Source organism: Sardina pilchardus, chromosome 11, assembly GCF_963854185.1.
Source record: "Sardina pilchardus chromosome 11, fSarPil1.1, whole genome shotgun sequence".
NCBI lineage: Eukaryota > Metazoa > Chordata > Actinopteri > Clupeiformes > Clupeidae > Sardina > Sardina pilchardus.
This window is the reverse complement of record NC_085004.1, coordinates 32,272,357-32,291,345: the sequence shown is the minus strand read 5'-3', so window position 1 is coordinate 32,291,345 and position 18,989 is coordinate 32,272,357. Positions and strand designations below refer to the sequence as shown.

Genomic DNA, 18,989 nt, shown 5'->3' with positions numbered 1-18,989 from the left:
CATCCACGAGGCGTGTGGTTTACAAATTTGAGAGATGAATGAGATTTGTTGGATGTGATTACACATATTATCTATTGCTGTTGTTTATGAATACATACCAGTTTTTTTGCATTGTTTCACAATCAGGGAAAGAGTTTTGTCTTTAAAGGGAATTGGTCATGGAACTCTGAAACCTTTTAAATTTGTGGCGTGGAGTGGACATCTGAAACAAATCTTGCTTCTTGTAAAGTTACATTTTGCACATACTATTTGTTGCATTTATTGTTCTTTGTGTGAACCTCATCTAAGAAACACCAGTGAAGTAAGTTGCATCACATATGTGGGATTTATATAGCATATTTATATCACATATCCGCTTCACGTCGGGTTCAACATGTTGGGAATTATTTTCCGATATTGACTGGCGGACTCCTATTATCCTTTATTACATGGCTCTTCATAATGCTTCATGCTCCATTCACTTGAGTGGGCCTTCCTAACATTATTTCTCAATAACAGACCGTTGCTAAGTATAACAGACTGCTGTCAAGAATGAATGGATTTAATGGTATTTTTGCCCGTGTTTCATATACCCTTCACTTCAATTGGAATCAATTTAATCTCATTTGTCATATATTATAGACTGTCCTAGTGTGTACCAGTTTTCTACTGACAATAAAGTTTTGTTCATATTTTGTGATGAGATGGTGTATGTTAAAAATCAAGCAGCAAATTGAGGGTGGAGAAGTGTGAAAAACGTGCTCCTAATGGTACTCATTAATAACGCACATAAAATTAACAAACATAAACCATATATTTTAAACTACAAAGACATACAGTATGTGGTAATCCCAAACTTTCCCTGATTGTGTAATTACCCTAATTTAACGACCTCAATGCAATCTTTGATATGCGTGTCGGTAATCTTTCGGGCATACATAAAAATGACAACCTCATACAATTTATCACTAAGTATATTTACATGACATACAATTCGCCATCAGTGCAATACATAGGAATGTTGCATAATTACCAAACGTTAAACTCTTTCCATTGTAAAGAAAATAAATGAAATGACAGAAGCTGATATAACTTGTATGTAAAGCAACATTTACAACTCTCAGATTGGTTAACAGCTTCACATAACTCTCCAAAATAAAACTTTATAAATCACCCCATCACCACTTGGATATGTAGCTTTGAAAAAAAATCCTTATAGCACATGTACATATATATTTTTTTCATACAGGTAATGGATTGCTTTTTTGTACAAACATTTTATATAACTTTGGCAGTTTCTCAGGAACAAAGTTATTTCCTATATGAAACGACAATATCAAACCGTCAGCAATGTTATGTAAGCCCGCCTTCCAAAGCTCGTGTTCACAGTGATAATTCAGAAGGGCTGGAAGCCAATGACTGAAAAAAAAACACACATAAAATATGGCATCAAAGAAAAGACTGTTCCACCCTTTTTTCAACTGATAGCACAAGAGGCTGTCTTCATTGTTGTCAATGGTTATAAAATTACAAACACCTATGAAGTCTGAAATAGCAGTCATCGCCGTTTAAAAAAATGGTCTCTTTTTTAAGGGTTGGCTCAAAATACAAAGAACTGGAGGGCACAGGCTCATGACCGTTGCCGTGGTCACTGTGAACTCATGGGAGAGACATGGTCGAACACAGGACATGCACAACCAGTGTTGTGTGAAGGAATGTGTAACGAACTGGTGCAAATGAAAGGACTTAACGAGTAAAACGCTACACGGCCAAAGAGAATGATTATACACTGGACAAATCAAGCAAATTTCGAAAAGATACCAAGTTCGCCATAGTTTTATATCGTTCTGTTTTAGTTCTTTTTTTAAACTCTGGTTTGGCACTTTATCTGAACAAATTTCTGTTCAAAAAGACTAATGTCTTACAAAAATGTACCGAATGTCCCTTGAACATAACTTGTAGAATATAGTACTTAACAGTGAGCATACATTAGGTAAACACTTGTACGTACTGTAGTTTAAAATGAACATTCCAACAGATGTTTTACGCACATGCACAAAAACAAACAACACAACTCCTCGGGCCAGCTGGGATTATCCGTCTGGTGCCCCCCCCCTGCGCGCCGTCGCTGCATGTTTCTTTATTTTTTGGCCTCCGTCACCTCCTCGGCAGACCTCGTGTCGGACTTGAGCCGCACAAACTCTTTAGCCACCTCGTCGTTGGTCCTCTGAGAGAGTATCCTCATGATGGTCAGGCCGGTCTCGTCCATGGAGACGCTCTTGACTAGGGGGCAGAGGACCGGCAGGCTTCCCTTGTCCGCCAGCTCCCGTAGCTGGATGACGGTCATGCCAACGATTCGATCCTCCCGGGCGAAGCAGTAGTCCTTCACAGAGACGTGAAGCTCATAGGTCTCTGGACCGTGTTCATTGCTCAGTACACTTGAAAAGAAAGGAAAAGAACAGTGAGAGACTTTTACAAACTCGTCCATATTAATAATCTTTTTTTGTTTTCAATATGCTTCACAAATCCAGGGAGGTAATCTTCTTGCCTCGTGGGCACTATAGGTGATGGTTTCCCCCTAATTACGTGCCAGTCAGCAGATAGGAGTCTGAGTCGGTGACATTTAGGGAAAATAAAGGGCCTTTCCAGTGCGAGGGGGGAAGCCAGTCAATGCATTTCTTAGCAGATGGGGGTGAATGCCTTCACTGGGAAGCTCAAAGACATCCTTTATGGCAAGCCAACCTTTCTGTAAGCTGCTTCCCAAAGATCCCTCGGCTCTAATTGCCTCTTATGCTTCAAGTGAGACTGTCAGGGGTGAATCTATATGCAGACAGACCAGGCATTGATCCCTCCGCACCATCACCAGACACCATATATGATCGTTCTAGCTGGCACAGACTGAGCCTGCATGAGGGAGTGTGGGGGAGTTGAGGCGTATTTCATCAGACGTACTGCTCTATTCTGCTTAATTATGCATCAAGAAAGGATAGGATGCACAGTCAACGCTTTCACACTCAGTTATGCACACCACTGTCTTGGTGACGCGCATTGTAGTTCATCAGCCTTGTCCACAAACTCACACTCATTTAGAACAGTGAAGAGTGGGTTTTATTTACAAGACAGGAGAAACGGTCCTTTGTTATTAGCTAAGCTGAGCAGCGGTGTGGGTGACCACATTGCATTTGTATTTGGAACTTGTAGGAGAGGACTTACTATTGGAATGTTTCGTTGTACTTGGGGGACCAGTTGTTGTTCTTGGTTTTGGTGCTGAACTTGCGCTTCTTGTCAGCGAGGTGCGGCCCAATGGCGTTGACTTCCACGAACGGCCGGAACATGGCGCTGGTCCTCCAGCTGAGGTTGTTGACCCCCACCACTGCAGGGCACACAGAAGAGAAGAGAGGGACGCGCTGAGCACAGGCAACCCTCCACACACACACACACACACACACGCTGACTCCCACCACTGCAGGGCACAGAGAAGAGAGGACGGGCGCTGAGCACAGGCAACCCTCCACACACACACACACGCTGACCCCCACCACTGCAGGGCACAGAGAAGAGAAGAGAGGGACGGCGCTGAGCACAGGCAACCCTCCACACACACACAGGGCACAGGCAACCCTCCACACACACACACACAGGGCACAGAGAAGAGAAGAGAGGGACGGCGCTGAGCACAGGCAACCCTCCACACACACACACACACGCAGGGCACAGAGAAGAGGACGGGCGCTGAGCACAGGCAACCCTCCACACACACGCTGAGCACAGGCAACCCTCCACACACACACACACACACGCTGACTCACACCAGCCTTCCCAAACCACCGCCATGAGCTACACTCTGCAGCCTCACACACATGCTGTTCAGCTCTGGCCCACTTTCACTGCTTTACAATGTCCAACGTGGCCATGACGTAGCAAAGGACTGCAGTCAAGGGACAGCCAATGCAATCTAAGAACTCTTGGGGACGCAGGGCCGACATCAAACTGCCCTCAGAGTCCGGCGAACATGTGTCCGTGTGGCTACACACAGCTATAAGGGAGGCACCGGCTCTTCCCAGAGTCTGGTCAGATCACGAGGCCAGCGCTGGGAAGTGTGAATGCATTCTGAGGTGAACGCAAGGTTACGGCTGTGCAGCCTGGCTCTAAGGTCACTCAACTCAGACTGAATGTCCACATGTAGCTCAGCTAAAAACACTCTTCCTCCTTAATGCTTATTGGTTTTAGATACATTAGATCTCTGATTATGAAGAATGGACTTAATGAGGCTTCTTAATAAACCTTCTTTAAATGGCATTGTTATTGGAGCAGTGCTGTATAAATGCTGCAAGGCTTGGGTCATTAAGGAGCACAGAGGTGTTTAATCAGGACGGAGGGCCAATAATGACCGTACTAATCCCCCGGCTCACACATCTCTCAGTGAGCTGGTGTACAGCAACAAGACATTAGTTAGTCTACATGTCATCTCTACAAAACAGTCCAAACACATTCACCAAGTGATTTCATGAAACCTTTGCCTTTATAGGAGTTCATGCACTAATCAAATACACCATCATCAATGCACCATGGTTGCACAAATCAAGTGAAACTACAACTGAAAGTCCTACATACTGTCATTTCAAATATTGCGAAAACTCTAAAATACTTTACACCTGCTTGAGGTGTTTTTTTCAGATATATCGAAATAGCACTACAGTATTTCGCAATTAGTTGAGTCACATGACACGCTTTCCACAAGGTGGCACGATTTGTGTGTGTCTAATGAGGTACGATTATTTTTACAGTTTGTTTGAGGTGAGGACATCAGTGCAAGTATTTTCTAAGCAATAACAAAATTGAAGCATTTATAATGTGAAATGTGGACTATACCCTCCTAGAACTGTCACATGTTGTTGATGCCAAGTATAAGGGTTTAGCTTACATTTCCTTCACCTCACATTCTAACCCCTCTATTTAACTCCCAAGGTTTTTGGTGGATACAATTGAAGATAAACTGTCAAAACTGATCAGATTTTGGGAGATACACTGTCACATTTATCTGAAATTACTATCGTGAGAAGATACAACTCATATTTAATCACATTGCATCACTTAATGGAAACACCGACCATTCACAATCGTGCTTTGTCGAATTTTGACAAATGTTTTAATTTTGTGCAAGGTCTGCCTAATTTGATCGAACTTATACTCAGTTTTAATTTTGTGCAAGATCTACCTAATTTGATCTAACTTCTACTCAGTTGACATGACGACATGACATGACGCGTGTGACTGTTTGTGTATGAATATAGGAATTGCACCATTTACAATGTACTTTTCCGATACAGACATTATAAAAGTGTCCCCCTTACTCTTATCAAAAACACAAGGAAAGGCAGTCTGCACTCTGCACTCTAAATATTTCTTAGTGCACATAAATATTTGTGGATGGAGCTATTAATAGGTTTCTAGACACTTTGGGGAATATTTTAGAGAATGCAGGCTTGTGAGAGTGTGAACGTGTGAGTGCAGGTGTGTGTGATTGTCTCTCTCTCTCTCTCTCTGTGTGTGTGTGTGTATTTGTGTGCGTGTGTGTGCATGTGAGAGAGGAAGAGGTGCTTTCCACAGGGCGCCCAGGCTTACCCTTCACGCTGACTTTGTGCTCCCCCGTGCCTGGATGAGAGATGAGATCCACTTGCATGGACACCTCCCCCACCGGCCCATCGGACGACTGACCTAGAGAGTTCCCAAAACAAAAACAGAATCAATCAAACACACAGACCCTGCGCATCTCCTTTCACCATGATTGCAGAAACACTTGCTTTGAATACAAAGGGGAAAAAACCAAGAGGGCCCTTGAAATCACTGCTCAGTGAGCGAGAAAATAGACCGAGGAATATAAACTCCACTTGACTTCCTCCCTTGAAGACCCTTTTAAAGAAGAGGCATTCAAGCAGGAGCTCCTTTGTTTTCACTGTTTTATCTAAATTATGTATACTGCTAGTTTATAATAAAAACTAAATAAAAAACACTCTCATCTAAAAAAACACACACATTAAGCCAGGCCAACCCACTACGCACGTCTGCGCTGGATAGTGTGTCTCTGCCAACATGCCATCCGTCTCCAGCTATTTAACCAAGTGAGCACGGAGCAGGCAGATTCCCAGGCCTGATCCTGCTGTAGCAGACCAATGACTTGTTGTTAGTCCCCAGTAGTCCCATCACAAGCTTGTCCTGCAGCATTATTAATGGCCCAATGGCTTGCACTACAAACATGCACCATGGGGAAATTGCAGACAGATGCGTGCTATCTTCCGCACAGGATAAATGACTGTGTTTATATGCTGCTTAATCAATAATTGCCAAAACACCCACCACTTATTAACGCACATAATGAAAGCACAGGAGAAGCTGATTTATGGTAATGGCACCTGATTACTGAGGGACTGTGAGAAATAACCCTCGCTAACAATTATGTGGCAAGCAAACACAAACCATCTGTAGTCGGCCAATAAAAGGCAGCGCCCATGTTTGACTTGAAGGCGCTGGAGTAAGCAGAAGCCATGCTGAGCTAGGAGCAAGCGGTGGAACTCCTGAACGCATGGCTCTAGTGCTGATATACTGCACAGGTGGGGAAATAGCTCCCTGCCATCCATCAAGTGATCAGTGCTTATCACAACACAAACGATGTACCGCGCTGAAAATGATGTCGCTCTCAGACTGCAGCAAATGGTGTCAGGCTCGCTCCAAAAATCTATAGCAACATAAGCGATCAGAATACATTAGTGTGGACAGATGTGACGAGGCAGAGAGGAGGAAAAGGGGCGCTGCACGAGCTCTCCATCTGACAGATGCGACTCATGTTGCCCAGCCATGTCCAGTGGGGGTGGGGCACTGTGTGTGTGTGTGTGTGTGTGTGTGTGTGTGTGTGTGTGTGTGTGTGTGTGTGTTTGTGTGTGTGTGTGTGTGTGTGTGTGTGTGTGTGTGTGTGTGTGTGTGTGTGTGTGTGTGTGCGTGTCCACAGACGCAGAGAGCCCACGTGGCTTGAAAGGAGCAATTAGGCCTGACATTTTTCTGATTCTCTTTCACCACTAATCTGGAGGTGCACGCCCAAAGATAATTCAACTACGAGTGACCATTAGTCTGACACCAAATTAAATCTCAGCCATTGTCTTTATAGCCAGTTACATATGAGATGAATCATTTCCCCACGAGGAGACGGTCTTGAGTAATACATGAAGGAATGAGTAGACATACAGTACTGGCATACTGCTACAGTTATGACATCTACAGTACATCCACCTACTGATTTTACTGCACAGGTGGACAATTACTGTAATGATGAAGCTGTAATATTATACTGATAGATGAAAGAAGTCTTGCCATCACCAATCTCTGGAGGGAGAACAAAAGCCGCTCAGCCCTCATTAAGTCTAGGGCCATAAGTCAAGCAAAATTGACCTGGTGTTAATGTTCAATGCCTTAATGACCACGGTGTCAGACCACAAAAGTCAATTCAACCTGGCTGCATATTGACATTGTAAAATTCACTTAACTTGTGTCAACAAAAGGTTATAAAATGAAGCCTTGAGATGACATACAGAACGCCTTAATTGTTCATTGTAGAAATGTGCATTTCAAGGAAAATTGAATTTAATTGTTCTAACAGCAAGTAATGACTCCCATTAATCAAACTTAACATAAATGATAAAATATGGAGACAATGTACACAAGAACATATACTGCAAATTAATGCTAAAACATTATTAGTGTCTCAAATTACTGAAGCTACAACAATTATTTGTTCAACTACACTCACATATAGTGTATTGAAACATTAATAATAATAATAAAAAGAATTAGAATAATTACGACCTAAAGCAACAGCCCATCCAATATGTCAGTTCAATGTGTTCTTCCTTCTGTTGAATGTATTATTAGTTTGTTATTAGTTAACCATGTCTCTAGACAGGATTAAAACAGCCTGGCTTATAAGAAACGACTTTACTATTCTGCCAGAACAGTAATGTAACAATGTATCTTCCCCAATTTTGAGATACAGCTCCCTAAAGGGTTATAATGTGTGCCTCACTCAAATTAAAAATGATATTTGTGCGAATAAACCATAGACTGTAAACATGTCAGTGTGGATAATATAGGAACATGCCTCAGTTGTAATACTATTGTGCAAACATTTATGATTCTGTCTGGCTACTGAGGAACAAAAATGTATCTGATGTCTTAAACAGTTTGCTAACTTGGATGAAAGAGAGGCTGGGGAACAGAGAAACGTTCACCCCTGCAGAGTACTACGCTCAACAGCACTATGACCTGGCCTTTCGTGGTAGACGTGGTAGACCTGAAACAAGTGGCGAAGGTCTTCGACACAATTCCAACAGGAAAGGCACGCAGTTTTACTTGTGCACACCTTCACACCTTCTGATATTTAGGAAAAAAAGTCACGGATCGATAAGGCAACTGGATAAGGGGGTGGGTTTAAGCCATTGTAGTTTTAATCAAAACTGGTCTAGACAGTTAATCAATTTCCAGTCCAAAGGTTGCACTGATATAAATGATACCAGTGATGAAGGCAGAATTATTATTATTCCCTCTCAAATAGAAACATTCATATTTCTGCAAATTGGAGCCTGAAGTAAGAATGGATCTGGGGACTGTCCCCACATTACCTCACAACATTCACTCCATGCTCACCGTGAGAAATCAGGATGCACTCCTGAAGCTTCAACAAACAACTGACACATACAGCATACTCTGACACTAAACCAAAGCCTTGTCTAGGATTTACATTTCCACCAAAGAATAGCGCTGTGCATCATACTGACGTGTGTCTACCAAACTTTTGAGCATGCATTAAAAGCTGACGTCAGTGATTAAAAAATGATGTCGAGAGACTTGAAGGTATGACTAACAAAGGGACCTAAGCAGCTCCTGCATTCTAAAAGGCGCATTCAGACACAACACTTATACAAGCTCTCTGACAACAAAGAGGAGAATGCACAGAGGAGGCCCAAATCCCCAATCCTCAGGCGGAACATGATCAAGGCTAAACATGATATGTCACCTCAAGTGGAGCCCACAAAGGGGTCCTAGCAAACAAAGGAACTTTTACATAACCTCTGAGCTACATATTCTTTTCTCTATGAGTCACTGAATCACAACGCACTTTGCAAATATGCTACATCTCAAATTGTGTATCACACAACAGTTAGAGAAAAATCCCTTTTTACGCTTTCTTTCATTTTCTGGGTGACTTACAGTGCTGTGTACAGAGAGCCTTGTAGTTCTGCGAATGGTGATCAACACTAAATAGAAAAGGAAAACCCCGATTCAGGGTACAAACTACATCATGTTGCATTCAATACTATTTTGAAATACTAATGCAAAAAGAACTGCTTCTGCCCCTTGTCTTTTTAAAAAAATCAATGATGCTGTCAGGACAGATAAAATAGGCCTTAGTGGTTTCCCCATGCCATCTCTGAGGTTAGCCCACTCCAGATAACGCAACCTCCTCAAGACTGTTTTTGTCATTTGTAATTCACTGACTGTCCGCATGACATCTCTGGCCATTTGTATGGATGCTGCCCTTTTGTCCTGCGCGACATCCTGCAGTGTCACCGGACATGGGTGGCCAGACCTGCATAGTGCTGATTTGTTGTAAGAAGCCAGACAACAATGTCAGTCAAGTGGTCTCTGACAGGAAATCAGAGGCATCCAGCTATTGAGTGCACAAATGTGTCCCTTGGTGAGAGTCCCTCTCCACCTCAAGGTCACAAAAGGACTAGAGCTGCAGTCCCCTCGCAGAAATCATGTCCCTGTTACCTGACCTACAGTATACGCCTTTAGAATCCTGATCTTATGGGATAACTACTGGACCTGGCTTTAGTGGTGTGAATATGGTGATTGGCAAGTGAATAATTTAATATGAACTTCACCAACTGTACATGATGAGAGGTGGAAATTCTTCAGTTTGAATCTGTCTGCAGCTGCCAGTAACCATTGTGGCTTGGCTTCTTAATTACTTCCTTATTGTTCTCCCATGACTTCAAAACAAAGGAGCACAGATACAGTACACCACAAACTGTGTGTGACCCATCGGCACTCCTTCACTACTCTTTACAGTGGGGTTGACACACATACTGTAGGTTAATGCACAGCACTGACAGGAGAAGTCAGTCAGTAAAACGCATATTCCGTTCCATTTTCATGGCAAACTCGACGTGTGACTAAGCAATGGAGTCAGACAGCAGCAAATGTGTGTATGGTCTGTACTGTACCAACGAGGGCCGCGCTGGCGTGCTCCTCCCGATGACTTCATTTGGCTGCTCACATGGCAGTGATTAATGAGCTGCTAAGAATCAAATCTCAGAGCAATATTAACCATGTTAGCACAGCAGTCTGCACAATGGCTCATTTCTCAACCCTCGCCGTTCGGCCCTACAGATAATGCACGGCTCTGCCTTTCATTAATTATTAGGAAAAAAATGAACTGCTTTTGAATTCCAGCATTTCTCATATTTAGAGAAAAGAGAAATAGACGGAGGAAAGTCTGTCTGTCTGTTACTCCAGATGCCCATATTCTGAGTGCATACTGTACACTGTGACGAATACGAGCCCTGCGTACAGATAAGATTGGTTAAGTTGAGCCGCAGTAGCTTCCTGTATCCCCCACCGGGTGCCTTCTGATATTTTGTGCCGTTTTATGAGGAGGGAAAACAAGCTTTTCCAGAGATAAGCCGCAAAAAATAAAAAGCGAATGACTTCATAAGTGGGTCAGCGAAATGTGCAGAGAGAGCGAATGGTAAGCACACTGGCCCCTGCGGGCAGAGTGCAAGTTTAAGGGCTGCAGAGGGCTTCATTCTACCTTGCACACCGCTGAGCACTGTTGTGACAGACACTATCACGAGAGAGAGAGAGAGAGAGAGAGAAAGAGAGAGATAGAGAGAGAGAGAGAGAGAGAGAGATAGAGAGGAATACAGAGGGAGAGAGGGAGAGGAGAAGCAATTATTTCGATGACCACTTTGCGTTGTGATCTGGAGAGGAGCCAAACACGACACGGCTAGTGAGAAAGCGAGAGGTAGGAGCCTCCTCTGCTCTGCTCACAATGTATGTATCCTCTCTGCATCCTGAGGGGGGAGAGCCCCTCACGCTCCGCCAATATAGGTCATTTATTTTCTCAGAGACAGAATCAATACCACACAGCTCCTCGCTGAAAACATGCTCTTCTGCAGGAGATTGCTCTAAAACTGTGGGACAAAGTGAGACCTCACTCCCCAACCAGCTCTCATTCCCCATCACAGCATCCACATTCACACAAGGGAGGAGATATGCACAAGATCTCCTATGGCTTTGTCAACATGATAATGCAACTGAAATAAAAGCCCCCACTGCACAAGACTGGCCTGAATATGCATGGCCCCCAGGAGTCTGTGTCAGGCTTGAATACAATCTTAGTTCACATCCTCTAAAAAGCTGTGTAGGAACTATTCCCACACGAGGGTGAATATAATTGATTTGTACCAGTGCTTGTTTGGGAGGGCATGGTTCAGGGTAAACAATGAGGGTGTTTATGCAGTGTGTAGGCATTCAAATTACAAAAAGGAGAGAGCTACTGTTCAAATGCTCAAGGGCTCGCAAGATAAAAATGCCTCATGAGGGATAAGCTGTATTAAGTTGGCCTAATCCAAAATTAGGATTCACTAGCTTGACTCATTTTGTCCATGCTCAAAAAAAGCTAAACTGCTTCCCTATACTGTACATCATAGTGAGACATGTGTTGTAATTAATGTATGTGTGTGGGAAAGTTTTCAACATGTCACACTGTACAAGCAAATGCAAGACCATGCAAAAAAAACAAAAAAACACTTTGAAATGCAGGACACGCTTTCAAAGGTTTTGAAAATCTTTGAAAGTCAATTTGTCACCTTCAGTGTCTGACCAACCATGAAAAATGACTACAAAACTCTGCAATAATAGCTCAGCAAAAGTGGCCCAAGTTGAAAGGGCTTCTATTAGAGCCACTGGACCTCAGGCCACTGGAGGAGATCCGTGAGTGACATTCCCACAAGCAGAGTGACGGACACGCATCCATCACTGCCTCACACCTGCAGCGAGAACCCCGGCCTGCTGTGATGAACAACCCCGCGCCCGCAACTTGATAAATTATAAACATGCACAAAAGGAGAAGTACACAGGACTTCCTGCTCCGACCAGGCCCAGTGCATAAAATAGCGCACCAAGCCCCTTAACCCTCTTATTTCTCCTTTATAGCAGCAAAATCAGGGGTGTACAGGGAAGGGAGAGGTGTAATTAAATAGAGACGAGACGAGGAGAGAAAGGGCACCATAAAATCCCACAACCACCAGCCCGCAGCACTGTTATGCCTGTCTGTAGCTATACTACTGGTGCAGAAAAACCCTTGCACAGGCAGCACTTCAGTGCGGATTTGAAGGATGTCTGCCACCAGCAGCTCTGTAAGTGCAGCCATGTAATGGGCTTACCTTGAGAGGTCTGGGTGCATATATACTTCTTGATCAAGGCATCTGTGGGTTGTGTGTAAAGGCTGAGCGCGTACTTCAAGGACTTCAGATCAGGGCTCTTCTCCAAAAACGTCTTCTTAAGACCATTACCACCCGCGTGGAAATATTGCTGGGGAAAAAAAAGAATATATATATTTATATATATTACAAATGTGCAATTACATGAGCAAATAATTCTTTTGGCCTGAATTCCAGGGAATAAATTCATGCATTACATCCAAACACTGGATAGACCACCTCTTACATCAACTTGTGCAAACAATATCCACGATGGTAATGCTTCTCTCCAAGTCTCCCTGGTCTAGATGAACTACTCAGGACATGTTGACTCTTGCAGGGGTTGATGGGCTGCTGAATTGCCCAGCGTGACAGCCACACGCGCTGATTACCCCGTCTGATTAAGAATGAGGGCGCTAGAGTTTCATGTCAAGTGGCGGATCCAGCTCCCGCTTTAAAAAGCCGGGGTGACACGCTGTCACTTCCTGTGCCCCCCCCCCCCACCCCCCCCCCCCACCCCCCCCCCCCCCAGGCTTCAGCGCTGCTAAGGAGAGGGCAGGCGCTGGGGGCCCTATTGGAATTCTGCCAGGGATCGGCGTCAATCTCAAGACCGCCACTCTCCCTCTCCACTCCGCCCCTTAGCAATTACACCTCGCAAACAAAGGCTCGCAATTACGGGAAATGGGATAATTGCTTTCTCAGACCTTAGCTTTCTGTCTGGTCCTTCATTTTTCCCGGCCAATGATGGATCCATGATCCTGCTTGCCTTGCGGCTGTCTCTCTGGATTATACCATGCCATATCGATTGGACAGGAAGTTCTGTCACTTGATACTCTTTAGCAAAACGTGGCAGAGTAAACAGGACAGAATGATTTGAGGCAGTGTGGTCTTAAGGAATTAGAAAAAGAGTTATGCAAACAGTGGTAATTCAGTGAATTCTTGCCAATTGTGTGTGCTTAAGATATCGCACAAACACAATGAGGTAGTGCCTTTGTTTTTGCAGAATTAGACTGGGACTAAAATGTCTTTCATCCCACTCAGTAATGAGCTGGTATCTCTTGACTATGTTATAGTTTAGGCAATTAAAGGCCTATTCGGACGGGATTAGTTTTATGGGGGGACGTACAGTAATGCAGGTTTATCATATGACCTCTGTAATATAAATGTCCAATTCGGACGGGACTAGACATCTCTGTCATTTTACTTGACATGGGAGGAGTAACTACGTTTACGTTCTGCCGTCACATCTTCGTCGCTGTGCACGTGATACTTTGCGTCAGGTACGTACGGCATTTTCAGATTTGAAAGACTACAAGTTGGTTAAACTAGCAAACGTTAGCTTTATGTTATGCCATAAGTAGTTTGAAATGGCTAACAATATCAAGCTAATATAGGCAAACTAGCTAACGTCCTATTAGGAGCTACACAGCATGTCATGTTTTCATTCAGACTGGTGGAATTGTTTTCCAATCAGGATGTGACGAAATATTACAGACATCTTTACTGAGGGTCGCATTCGCACGGGATTAATATTACCTAAGGTAATTTCTCCGGACCGTTTTACGGAAGGTAAAAGTGTCTGTAAATGTCACCGACATACTCCGTTATGTTTACTGACATGGCGCGTCCGGACGGGACTACATTACCTGGTAATTATTACTTTACCTGATGTCACCCCATAAAACTAATCCCGTCCGAATAGGCCTTAAGATGTGTATAGAGAACTTGACAAATGAATTTGATGACAGCAATATAAAGTATTCCTGAGCATCTAGTGTGCTCTGTAGCTCTGTAGCTCGTGCTCTGTAGCCTAGCTCACTTAGCTACAGGTCAGAAGCCCAAAGGCCAGCAGGGAGAGGGCCATTCAGGAGAACAAACGCTCCACATAAAACAGGCCACATTAAAGCATAATCAGCATTGAGATAATAACGGGCTCCAATAAGCATGGCGCTGAAAGGGTCTGTCCTATAGCTATTGCTCCACTTAAGGTCTTATTCTGTCCTTTGTCATTTCCTTATGTGACAGCCTTTATCTAGCTCTCTATTCCACAGTGTGCAGTGTGCAGCTTCACATCACATGAGCTGCAGGCGGAGAATGTTTAACTAAAACTGCATGCAGCCTTTTTAACTCTGACAGGCAAAATTCTCCTCAAGGCTTTTCGTAACTTCTTTAATTGGGTCTCCTGCCTGGAATACTGATGAAGTGAAAATCTCCGCCATGATTGATCTAAAGAGGGAAGGTGGTCTCCTTGGAGACGCGCGAATCAATTTAAGTCTTGGAGGTTTGGTGGGGCTGCGCTCACACAGGACACAGCTTGGGCCAACTCATGGCAGTTGGCTTCCAAATAATCTCCCCAATAATTACATGCGCACACCTGCCTGCGGATAGCAATAACAGCAGCATCTCGCCACCACAGGGGCGCTCGCGTGGCCCATTTGGAGCAAGGTCAGGCCTCAGAGTACCCACACCAATAAAACATACACAATGCAGCTAGGAAGCATAGCATGTGTGGGAGTGAGCACCTAACCTGATTCAAATAAATCAGCAACCACACAATTTGAGCCTCATCAAAACACAACACAGGTGAGCCGTCCAGAGGCATGCGATCATCCATCGTGGGGCCCACGCTTACGCCTCAGCACAGAAATAGATTAATGGCGAGAGGAGCGTTGGCGGAGGAGCGGTTAGGAGTGAAATGTGAATGATATAAAGCAGAGAGGGTTCTTCATTACAAACATGGCAGGCAGTAAAGGAGCAAACGCGACGGCTTCATGCGTGCCTGTGACTATCTGTCTGGGTACTGCAGGAGGTGCAGCTCAAGTGTGAAGTGTGTGTGCTCTCAACCTGGACATGGAGAGAGGGAGACAGGCGGCTAGAGAAGGACAGATGGAGAGGAGAGAGAGAGAGAGAGAGGGAGAGAGAGAGGGAGAGAGGGGGAGAGAAAGTAATACCTTGATGGTGGGAAGCACTAAATCCATGGCTGCACACTGGCGTGGTGTCAGGCTACGAGCCTCATCACGGATCACGTGTTCCTAACAGGAAGAGAGAGAGAAACACACACACACACACACACACACACACACACACACACACACACACACACACACACACACACACACACACACACACACACACACACACACACACACACACACCATCATCATTAGGTTCTAATCCAAGAAAATATACTGTATATAAAAAAGAAATGTTACATATCATGGCATCGCATTAATCATGAATCACGATGCATAATTAACAATTTATGGGCACTTGAACATAAATGACCGTAAATCTAATGACCATATGTTTCCAGTATACAGTCTCTTACGGGCTGTTAGTAATCTCAGCCAGTACAGTGGGCCTTCCAGTGATGAAGTCACACAGCCTCCTGCGAAATAAGGAGCTTAATAACTGCTGTCAATCAACTGCTACAGTCCTGTCAATCATCTCACCTGACCACAGCACCCTCCAGCAGGGGAGAGAAGAGGGCAAGGAGCCCAAGACAAGTGCAACGTCTCTGCTATACGCTAGAGCAAATGACCGCAGCTTTGATGCACGCTGCATATGGCTGTGCTAAAAGCCTCGCTCGTGGTCAAGCATTACGTAATGCCATACAAATGTGTCAGCCCGTGCGTATAATGGAAGGAGGTCGTGCAGCTGTTGGAGGGGAAGCCTGATCTACTGCTACGGCGCTAATCCCTCATGATGTCATGGACAACACTGAGCCTAATCTTCTCCTGGACTCCAGGAGATCCACAGGAATTCACAGTCCAGGTTTTTCCCCTTTCTTGTTTTTTTTCTCTTTTAAGGGGGAACATATCCAGAGCAATTAGAATGAGGATCTGAACTCACTAAGCTCCAGCAGGAACGGCACCATCCCACATGATGAAACTGATGTTGAGAGCAATCCTTTGATCAGCGGATTGGGAGGTATACAAGATGTGTTGGCTCCTTGGACAGTGTCGGGAGCTGGGTTTCAATCAATAGCCGGAAGTGTGGACAAAGATGAGATTTGGTTTCCGCACCATGCATCTCCAGATTGGTTTGTGGTGTGTGTGTGTGTGCGTGTGTGTGTGTGTGTGTGTGTGTGTCTGTGTGTGTGTGTTTACGTGTGTGTGTGTGTGTGTGTGTGTGTGTGTGTGTGTGTGTGTGTGTGTGTGTGTGTGTGTGTGAGTTGGGGGTTGATACGGAAGAAGCTGTCCATCGATTTCTTTCACATTAAAGGTCACTTTTTTAAAGATCAGTTCCCATACAACAGTTTTAATGCTTTGTCGAAGTGTATTGATTAGGTGTTAACTCCCCCAGAATGCGCAGTGACGGCCCTGGGATTGGGAAGGGCTAGCCATGCCCATTACTCTCTATTAAAGTCACAGCACAGTCACTGAGTTCACTAATAAGTCTGGAGACCAGGGCTTCTGAGCGCATGTACACACACAAACCTCTCATGCTTCACTGACCAAAGGAGCTTGATAAATTCCCCTTTTTGGAAAAGCAATTACGGCACATTGCGTAATTAGTGTTTCAACCCAGTGGCAAACTCATCATCTTCAACCTAATCAAATAGTGATATCAGCTGTGCTACAGAAAAACATTTTGATTTTGATTTAGTATTGCTGGTATGCATTGAGAGTAAATATTATAATTCAGTATTCTAAGAACTCAGTGCAATTTAGTGTAATGCAATCATATCTGTTTTTACCCCCCCACCTTGCTTTCTATTACCAAAGGATGAAGGTCCAGCATGCCTTCAACAATAAGTATACAAGTATACACTACCACTTAGTTTGGCTTACTTCCCACTAATAACCCAAGTTTTCTCATATTCCCCACTAATAACTCAAAATTCTGCTACTCTAATATCCTCGGTCTGGTTAATTTCATTATTTTACACAAAAACAGACTACAAACACTCTTTCAACTACCAGACTCTATCCAGTACATTGCTCTCCAGTGGGCACTGGCCACTCACTGCGGTTTCCTCCCTCTCTCCTCACCATACAGTACTGTAGATGCTACTGCAACTAGCCACAAGAGACATACAGAATAAACATGAAGCTCTACCACCCTCCTTGACCCCTTCTATCATTTCAAGGTGTGCGTATTTCTATACTGCACGCATGCAGCATTTTTATGCGTTCTGTATAAGCAAGCATGGTGTGCTTAACTCACTTTCATACTCCATGATGACTGGATATACTGAAAAAATGGGCAGCAAAAGCGCAAAGTGCCAAGTGCTCTACTCTTTCAGTCGCCTTCTCCACTTGCAACCAGTCCTTCCTTTTCTCCTCCTCCTCCTCCTCCTCTTCCTCACCCTCTCTGTGTCATCTACTGCAGAGTGAAACTGTGCGCGTGGATTACTCCATGAAATTGATTACTAATACGATTATGCCTCGTATCTGAAATGGAAATGGGAACTTCAAACCGGTGGAATGGTCCTCTGCCCAGGAGTGTAACGGACAGGTGAGATCAGACTAATCCCGTGCTGGGCAGGGAATGAGGAGATGATAACCCACGGCGTCTGGGCCACTGTGTCTTAGCCTGCAATTATTGCTGCTGAGATCCTCAATGGAGAAGCCGGCCGGTAATGACAGGACTGTAAAGCTGGCGGAGAGGGTCTCAGTGCTCTGCCTCGCATAGACAAGAGAGAGGCTTCCAACAGGCAAGAAGCGACAGCAGGCTGCCAAGCCACCTGAGACCTGAAACTGTGTGCATCCTCTGAGGATAGTGTGCAGTCTCTCTGCTTCTGTCACATACACTCTCTCTGTCTGTCTGTCTGTCTGTCTGTCTGTCTGTCTGTCTCGCTCTTCCTCTCATTAGCACACACACACACACACACACACACACACACACACACACACACACAAACACACACACACACACACACACACACACACAAATACATACAAGCATGTGCGCAAAAACACACACACACACATACACACACACACACACACACACACACATGTGCGCACACAGAGCACTCTACAACCAGTATAATGAGCATGTGAACACACACACACACACACACACACACACACACACACACACACACACACACAGCAGTGCCTGTGCTGAGGTCCTCCTAGCGTGAGGCTGCAGCTATTTGATTGGCCGGCAGGGCCTTGTAGACGCTGGGCTGAGGGTAAGTGATTGGGACTGACACAAAGATACACTGTGTAGGGGAGAGGCTAAGAACTCCCTCTCCCTCCAATCACACTGGCTCATGAGACCAGCAGAATGGCCAAAAGCCTCCATGTCATTTTTCAGTCTGCAAACGTTCCCTTCATTGCCTGTTCTCTCTCTCTCTCTCTTCTCCTCCCTCTCTCCCTTTCTCTCTCTCTCTCTCTGAACAGAGAGCAGTTAGTGTGGGGTCACACTCATCTCCAGCAGGGCTCATCTCATCTGCCTCCCCGACTCTAAACACATTCAGTGGGGGCAGAAACAATCGCTCCTCTTGCCTCTCAGTGTTTCACC

General features: G+C 44.5%; 1 protein-coding gene across 1 annotated transcript in view; it reads right to left on the bottom strand.

Annotated features, from left to right (window-relative positions):
* Positions 1-935: 935 nt before the first annotated feature.
* The window catches only part of LOC134096011 (protein unc-13 homolog C), a 97,855-nt gene continuing 79,801 nt past the window's right edge, over positions 936-18,989 (bottom strand). The window contains exons 29-33 of the mRNA XM_062549749.1: positions 15,467-15,547; positions 12,480-12,627; positions 5,605-5,697; positions 3,193-3,352; positions 936-2,417 (exon numbers count right to left, since the gene is read on the bottom strand). Coding sequence (XP_062405733.1) covers positions 2,120-2,417; positions 3,193-3,352; positions 5,605-5,697; positions 12,480-12,627; positions 15,467-15,547 — 780 coding nt within the window. The 3' untranslated portion in view covers positions 936-2,119. The remainder of the gene's footprint in view (positions 2,418-3,192; positions 3,353-5,604; positions 5,698-12,479; positions 12,628-15,466; positions 15,548-18,989) is intronic.